Source organism: Glandiceps talaboti, chromosome 2 (genome assembly GCF_964340395.1).
Source record: "Glandiceps talaboti chromosome 2, keGlaTala1.1, whole genome shotgun sequence".
Lineage (NCBI taxonomy): Eukaryota > Metazoa > Hemichordata > Enteropneusta > Spengelidae > Glandiceps > Glandiceps talaboti.
Genome location: NC_135550.1, coordinates 6,837,255 through 6,846,461, shown reverse-complemented (window position 1 = coordinate 6,846,461; position 9,207 = coordinate 6,837,255). Strand labels below are relative to the sequence as shown.

The window sequence follows — 9,207 nt, the reverse complement described above, 5'->3', positions numbered from 1 at the left end:
TTTATAGAGTGTTGTCCAATTTATTTATTTTTCTTCTATATATCTGACTCCTGCCAAGCAGTGCTTCCAACATAATATGAAACAGGACTGTACAAAAAAAAAGAAAGAAACTACAAAAAAGGCTTCACAATATTCACAAATTGTCATTCATATTCTATATTACTAGTGATGGTGGGCAAGACTAAAGCCTATTAATGAATCCTGTATTTAAATTCCTAACCAACTGTAATTTTTAACTGATTATATAAATGTTTGTAATTGTGGTGTAATAATAATGCTAAACTGACAGAAGGGTTAGAACACAAGGTAAATTTGGTACAGCCTGACCATGATTGTGAATGGCTATCGATGTACTCGGGTGTTGTATACAAAAAAGTGGTACGTCTTTAATGATGGTTGAACCCTACGCTGTCGGTAAAACGGGGGCTTTTTTTAAAAAAGTTAATTAATGCAACACACTAACTGTCTTCAACTCTGACAAGTCTTTTATTTTATATTCCCCTTGATTGATAAAACTCTGGCAATCAGTCTGTTTGATCAGCAATTATTGATGACTCCAAAGACTTGACATGAAGAACCAAATTATGGTCACAAATCAAATGTATTTTCAGAGACTTACAAATTAAGTACCCACATCTAACATAAGATACAATGTGTCTGTCATACCATCCTATCAGCCACTATTTGTTGAAGAGAAGTGAAGGCCAACGAGTATGAAACGACACAGCGTATCTTAGTCTACCATTACTATAGTGACTAAAAAAGATTTGCGATGGTAGCGGGATCCACTGACATTTGCAGTTAAAATGTACATCTAATCTAGAAGTTCCAACTCTTTGCAATAACTGCACTTAATAAAAGACATTTGTCTGCTTTATTCACAATCATGATCAGATCAAGTTAAGAAACATAAAAAAAAACACACACACATTAAAAACACAACAGTTAAAAAACATTACTAAGTGGTAAAATCAAGGAAGAAATGTATGAAGCACCAGAGTTATGGATTTAGTACCATGCCTGTATTTCTACATCATGGAAACTCTCCCAGTAGGAGGACAAATATATTACATACACACAGGCATGGACACACATACACACACACATACACACATACGTACACAAACACGCACATACAATACTAAGATATTTGGTAAAAAGGAAGATATCAAGCAATCTCAGTACTGGAAGTAAATGAAAGTTTCAAAACACATTACAGTCACACACAACATTGGCACTCCATTCAAAATATTCACAAATCTTCATAATTTACATTTGATAATGCTGCACTGACTGTGTGTGTGTGTGTGTGTGTGTGTGTGTGTGTGTGTGTGTGCATGCATGCGTGTGCGTGCGGGTGTGTGTGTATGTACGTATGTATGTATGTATGTACGGTAAGTATCATGTTATGGTGTGTGTGTGTGTGCATGTATGTATGTGTGTGTGAGTGCGTGTAGTCTCTTACAACACCAACCACTTGCAAAATTCATTAGCTAGCATACCGTAAATCTGAATACTGTATATCATCACATTATTTCCTCTTCCTGTTGTCCAATAATACGGACACTTGTGTACCGGACTATCAACCCTACACTTGAGTTTTTTTTTTTTTAAATTAACACAAACTTGTATTGAGATATGTGCCCGATATGATATTGAATTTCAGACCCCCCGTTTGCACACATGGAGGGTAGGGAGATGTAACAGATGTGAAAAATAGTGGAAAACACCCTTCAATACTTACATACACTATAGACACCAGCACTAAGGGTAGAGAACTTACATTAGCTATGTCTAAGCCACCCCCACCACCACCACCACCACCACCACACACACATGTAGACCCCCACCCCCAAGACCCAAGAAAGACAAATTGTAGACATTATGCACACACTTTTCAAGTGTTTCAAGGTATAACTGTGCAGAGTTGAAAGTCTGGTGTAGTCCTACCCCCCCCCCCCCCCCCCCCCCCATCACTCAAAGGAACAATATATCCTGAGCAGCTGTACAAAAACCAACAGTTTTCAAATCATTTTAAAAGCCACTTTCACTACTGTTCTGCCCTCTCCTTTCTCCCCTCATTGCAGGAATGTGACACCATGTCATTTTTATCTGGTCTTTTCTTCACTGCCACCGTAGGCACATTTCAGAAGTGTGTAATTTTACCATAAATAATTCACTTTATCAAACTTATAAAGTTTGTCTTGGTAGAGAGTACAGAATTATGTCTAAGTACTTGTTATCACCAAATATGGTGTAAAAGTTCTAAAAATTAAGACTTCATGGTTAGCATTGAGTTGCTCCAATGCTGTAATAAGCACACAGGATGTACGAAGAAGAGCACACAGGAAGTTTGGATTTTTCTCGTTTTTTTTTTCTTTCTTACAAATTGTTACTTAAAATTGGCACAGCAACATTGCAGTCTCTACAATCTACACGGCAGTTTGTATGTATCGATCACCTGCATAAAAAGTTGCAATGACACATTTTCGTGACAAAATCACGATTCAAATGTTGACAATGCCGACTCTATCGTTTTGACTAAAACGTCTACATAATCTGTTTGTCTGGCTATCTGTCTTGTGATGCCACTACTTGTGGATGGTCTGTCCTCAGCATCGCAGTCACTGTGTTTGGAACTTGACGGTTGAGGAGACTCGGGCATCTTCTCCTCGTCTTCTCTCTCTTCATCCTCACTGTCTTTGTCATCTTCATCTTCCTCCTTCTCCTCCTCATCTCCTTCCTCTTTCAGTTTTGCTTTCTTAGCAGCTGGCACTCCATCTATGCAAGCAAAAAGAGCAACCATTTGCATATTATGATCTCTGTCTGTTTTCAAATGATGTGCGAGTACAGTGATATCAGTTTTGAGTATAGTGATGTCTGGTCTGAGCTTAATAAGTGACGTCAGTTTTGAAAAATGTTGTCTATTGTGAGTAGTGCTGTCTATACGATGGTCATTTGACCAATTTGACAAGATTACGAAACAAATCATCGGAAACATTCCCCACACAGTATTTCACCTTTGTGCAAAGTTTGAAGGCATTAGAGAGTAACAGCTACAGCAACAAATTGACAGACAGTGTCCACTCCAATTGCCTCAACCTATGCTGATATGATATTTGTCATGAGGGCTATAACTACCCACCTTCCTCTGACTGTTGGCTTTTCAATTCTTCTGCTTTCTGGTTTCTTTTCTTCTGATACTCCTTACAAACTTGTGAGATATGTTTGAGTGCTGGTATCAACATGGCACTGACATGTTTAGGTTTGACCACAGAACACATCATTACCACCACACGAAGGTCCTACAAAATATCCAAATATACAACGTGAATACACAGAACACTTGCAAATATACAATGTACACACAAATGCACGTACACGCATGCACACATGCATGAACGCACACACGCACGCACACACACACCGTACATGCAACTATACAGCAATCTTAAAAATATTCAGCTCTTCTACATTAGAATCATTTATTCTATATTGAGCTGTGCTGGGTTACAATCACCAACCTCAGCTCTGTAAACTTACCCCATTCATTTTATAAGCCACTATATTGAGCTGTGCTGGGTTACAATCACCAACCTCAGCTCTGTAAACTTACCCCATTCATTCTATAAGCCACTATATTGAGCTGTGCTGGGTTACAATCACCAACCTCAGCTCTGTAAACTTACCCCATTCATTCTATAAGCCACTATATTGAGCTGTGCTGGGTTACAATCACCAACCTCAGCTCTGTAAACTTACCCCATTCATTCTATAAGCTACTATACTGAGCTGTGCTGGGTTACAATCACCAACCTCAGCTCTGTAAACTTACCCCATTCATTCTATAAGCCACTATATTGAGCTGTGCTGGGTTACAATCACCTCAGCTCTGTAAACTTACCCCATTCATTCTATAAGCCACTATATTGAGCTGTGCTGGGTTACAATCACCAACCTCAGCTCTGTAAACTTACCCCATTCATTCTATAAGCCACTATATTGAGCTGCGCTGGGTTACAATCATCAACCTCAGCTCTGTCTGCAATCACTGATGTTACTATTGTATTCACCAATGCACTCCAATTGTTCTGAAGAATTTTTGTATGCACCTGAAAACACAAATAAAGAATACCCTCATATATGTGTCAGAGATGTTCATATATGAATAACACCATTCATACAGTATAGAATTTATCCTAGTTTAGTCTTTCACTCATGTCAAATTGTCTACACCATTCTGATTAGCTTTCTAAGAGGAATCTATTTGACTATAGGAATATACAATTTCTTATATTTAAACTTGACGTAATCAGAAGATAACATTATTTTCATTACAAATAGTAACAGTAAAATACTTTTTTTTTCACATTTGTTATTTCAAAATACCATTCAGCACCTGTTTGATGCAATCATGTAGAAACTAATAAGAATCTACACATGCTACACTTTCAGATAGCACGATTGAATGAATATAGTTTCTTATGACATTTTGTCTCAATGAGTTGTAAGACGTGCCAACAATGGACTTTATAGTCAGGTAGTGGATGGGTGACAATGGACTTTATAGTCAGGTAGTGGATGGGTGACAATGGACTTTATAGTCAGGTAGTGGATGGGTAACACTGGACTTTATAGTCAGGTAGTGGATGGGAGACACTGGACTTTATAGTCAGGTAGTGGATGGGAGACACTGGACTTTATAGTCATGTAGTGGATGGGTGACACTGGACTTTATAGTCAGGTAGTGGATGGGTGACAATAGACTTTATAGTCAGGTAGTGGATGGGTGACAATAGACTTTATAGTCAGGTAGTGGATGGGTGACACTGGACTTTATAGTCATGTAGTGGATGGGTGACAATAGACTTTATAGTCAGGTAGTGGATGGGTGACAATAGACTTTATAGTCAGGTAGTGGATGGGTGACAATAGACTTTATAGTCAGGTAGTGGATGGGTGACACTAGACTTTATAGTCAGGTAGTGGATGGGTGACAATAGACTTTATAGTCAGGTAGTGGATGGGTGACAATAGACTTTATAGTCAGGTAGTGGATGGGTGACACTGGACTTTATAGTCAGGTAGTGGATGGGTGACAATAGACTTCATAGTCATGTAGTGGATGGGTGACAATAGACTTTATAGTCAGGTAGTGGACGGGTGACACTGGACTTTATAGTCAGGTAGTGGATGGGTGACAATAGACTTTATAGTCAGGTAGTGGATGGGTGACAATGGACTTTATAGTCATGTAGTGGATGGGTGACAATAGACTTTATAGTCAGGTAGTGGATGGGTGACAATGGACTTTATAGTCAGGTAGTGGATGGGTGACAATGGACTTTATAGTCAGGTAGTGGATGGGTGACAATGGACTTTATAGTCAGGTAGTGGATGGGTGACACTGGACTTTATAGTCAGGTAGTGGATGGGTGACAATAGACTTTATAGTCAGGTAGTGGACGGGTGACACCGGACTTTATAGTCAGGTAGTGGATACTAACACTGGACTTTATAGTCATGTAGTGGATGGGAGACACTGGACTTTATAGTCAGGTAGTGGATGGGTGACAATAGACTTAAATGGATATGTGACACTGGACTTTATAGTCATGTAGTGGATGGGTGACAATAGACTTTATAGTCAGGTAGTGGATGGGTGACAATAGACTTTATAGTCAGGTAGTGGATGGGTGACAATAGACTTAAGTGGATAGGTGACACTGGACTTTATAGTCATGTAGTGGATGGGTGACAATAGACTTTATAGTCAGGTAGTGGATGGGTGACAATAGACTTTATAGTCAGGTAGTGGATGGGTGACAATAGACTTTATAGTCAGGTAGTGGATAGGTGACAATAGACTTTATAGTCAGGTAGTGGACGGGTGACACTGGACTTTATAGTCAGGTAGTGGATGGGTGACACTGGACTTTATAGTCAGGTAGTGGATAGGTGACAATAGACTTTATAGTCATGTAGTGGATGGGTGACAATAGACTTTATAGTCATGTAGTGGACGGGTGACACTGGACTGTATAGTCAGGTAGTGGATGGGTGACAATAGACTTTATAGTCATGTAGTGGACGGGTGACACTGGACTTTATAGTCAGGTAGTGGATGGGTGACAATAGACTTTATAGTCATGTAGTGGATGGGTGACAATAGACTTTATAGTCATGTAGTGGACGGGTGACACTGGACTTTATAGTCAGGTAGTGGATGGGTGACAATAGACTTTATAGTCAGGTAGTGGATGGGTGACACTGGACTTTATAGTCAGGTAGTGGATGGGTGACACTGGACTTTATAGTCATGTAGTGGATGGGTGACACTGGACTTTATAGTCATGTAGTGGATGGGTGACACTGGACTTTATAGTCAGGTAGTGGATGGGTGACACTGGACTTTATAGTCAGGTAGTGGATGGGTGACACTGGACTTTATAGTCATGTAGTGGATGGGTGACACTGGACTTTATAGTCATGTAGTGGATGGGTGACACTGGACTGTATAGTCAGGTAGTGGATGGGTGACAATAGATTTTATAGTCAGGTAGTGGATGGGTGACACTGGACTTTATAGTCAGGTAGTGGACGGGTGACAATGGACTTTATAGTCAGGTAGTGGATGGGTGACAATGGACTTTATAGTCAGGTAGTGGATGGGTGACACTGAACTTTATAGTCAGGTAGTGGATGAGTGACACTGGACTTTATAGTCAGGTAGTGGATGGGAGACACTGGACTTTATAGTCAGGTAGTGGATGGGTAACACTGGACTTTATAGTCAGGTAGTGGATGGGTGACAATGGACTTTATAGTCAGGTAGTGGATAGGTGACAATAGACTTTATAGTCAGGTACTGGACGGGTGACACTGGACTTTATAGTCAGGTAGTGGATGGGTGACACTGGACTTTATAGTCAGGTAGTGGATGGGAGACACTGGACTTTATAGTCAGGTAGTGGATGGGTGACACTGCACTTTATAGTCAGGTAGTGGACGGGTGACACTGAACTTTATAGTCAGGTAGTGGATGGGTGACACTGGACTTTATAGTCAGGTAGTGGATGGGTGACAATGGACTTTATAGTCAGGTAGTGGATAGGTAACACTGGAGTTTAATATAGTCAGGTAGTGGATGGGTGACACTGGACTTTAATATAGTCATGCAACTACTCACCTTTGGTAAGAATATACAAAAGAATGAGTTGATTGAAGGATTACTTAAGCAGACTCTCTCATCTAAAAAAACAGTTTCTATAAACTCATGGAATGATGGCATATTACATAACACTTTGATACAACTCTTGTCCACAGCCTGTAAAAACCAATGTAAAACGTACACAATATTGTCAGGTAGGGTTATCATTATTCTTACATATGCATAAATACAAATCACTTCTTTTACTGACTACCAACATGTTCCACTGTTTCTATGAGTATACATTATAACCTGTTCAAGAGTGACTAATTTTTCACCAGATAAGTACTGTTTTCACAGAATTCTAATATGCAATACATTGAAATAAATGGCAGGATTCTCCAAAATATTATGGTATATTAAAAAAAATACTGTCAATGGCAATATGCACAACTGAATGAGAAACACACCTCAAACATGAAAACATCCCTACAGGATAATGGAACATCCAAATTGAATGAACTTTTGCCAAGTGATTATGTAACATTATATAACCATACTTTTATAGACAGCCATTGTAACAGACACCTATTTTGACAGAAAGTCACTCTTTTGGATATAAGTTACTTGAAAAACACTTGAACAACTTTTCAACTACACACCATAAGCAATGTCCCTACCAAATTTGAAATCAATCGATCGTTTTTTTACCTTTGAGTTGTTCACATACACGCACACACACACACACACACACACACACACACACACACACACACACACACACACACACACATAACTTGATGCCTATAGCATGCTGAACCTCAGTTCAGTTGTGCTAAAAATAACTTAATCCTTACCTCAGAATTGTAGATGTCTTTCCAAAGTTTTGCAAACCATGCTAAGTGTAAAGGTATGCCTTCAAAACCAACTAGTACACCTACACAGAAAATAACAAATGTATATAAAGCAGTTGATTTGCTGTCAAGCAGTTGATTTGCTATCAAAAAGAAAATCCCACGATATGCTTTTTCTATTCATTCAAACAGAGTGCCCAGGGAAAACTTGTGCTGTTCAATGAAGTTCATCCGAATGAGTCTTTTTACTTTTCGGTAAAAATCAAAAAGAGTGTGCTCGAACCCTATCCAGTGTGGGTGGCAGCTAATAAAGCTATGATTAACATATGGGAAACAAGCAAGTGACTTACTAAGGTGGATGATTTGTTCTGTCATAGCATTAACATTGACTGCAGTCCTACATAACATATCAATAAACAGATGATATGGTTGGAAGAAGACAATCAGAGCTGCATCGTACGAATCATCATTACTCTGTGAATGGAAAATATGATATACACCATCACTTCAGTAAATAGCCAGCTGGGTTAGCTGTAGTCTTGTAGTAAGAACCCGGGTCTGCACTTGGAAGGTTATTGTACAAACACCAAAGGATGACTACCTCTGTTGTGCAGTGGGGCAAGCCCTTACGTTTGGCACTATGCAAACGATGGTCACTTTGAATGTCAGCAGAGCTGTTCAATGTGTCTAAAAACTAGACTAGGAGAACTGTTGTCAAATTATGAAGGGTACAACCATCACAATGCAGTTGAAAGTACCTCATTGTAGTCAGTTCCAATGGATACGCTGGGTTGTCAATAGACTTATACAAGACCAAAATGTCATATTTTAACAACGTACTGAACCGGCAAAACAAAATTATTCAATAAGCATGATCCATCATTTTAGTCACACAGTCCATTTTATACATGACATTTTTTTTCTACTTTTTAAAACATTACTTTGTTTTAACAACAAAACCTAAAAGCCTGGCAAGATTCCAATGATAAGAAAGATGTCCTTCTACCTTGGGTACTTCTACCTGGTTATGATGTAAGCACATTTGTAATTCTGGACGTGGTGGTCTGATATTGGCTTTATTCAACATGGAATGTTGTACACGACGTGGAAAGTATGGACCTGAGGCTGTATGTATACAATCAGATATAGGAAAATTAATCAACTGTATCTATGCTCAAATCAAACTTATTTGATAAACCACGT

At 39.0% G+C, this 9,207-nt stretch overlaps 1 protein-coding gene across 2 annotated transcripts in view; it reads right to left on the bottom strand.

The window, feature by feature from the left end:
• Positions 1-1,997: 1,997 nt before the first annotated feature.
• Positions 1,998-9,207, bottom strand: part of LOC144453643 (ubiquitin carboxyl-terminal hydrolase 34-like) — a 63,234-nt gene continuing 56,024 nt past the window's right edge. Inside the window, exons 72-78 of one of the 2 annotated variants that reach the window (XM_078144970.1) lie at positions 9,011-9,129; positions 8,355-8,478; positions 8,008-8,087; positions 7,190-7,327; positions 3,978-4,112; positions 3,142-3,305; positions 1,998-2,822 (exon numbers count right to left, since the gene is read on the bottom strand). In XM_078144970.1, the coding sequence (XP_078001096.1) occupies positions 2,501-2,822; positions 3,142-3,305; positions 3,978-4,112; positions 7,190-7,327; positions 8,008-8,087; positions 8,355-8,478; positions 9,011-9,129 (1,082 nt within the window). In that variant the 3' untranslated portion in view covers positions 1,998-2,500. The remainder of the gene's footprint in view (positions 2,823-3,141; positions 3,306-3,977; positions 4,113-7,189; positions 7,328-8,007; positions 8,088-8,354; positions 8,479-9,010; positions 9,130-9,207) is intronic. The other variant, XM_078144971.1, reaches the window with a different exon arrangement.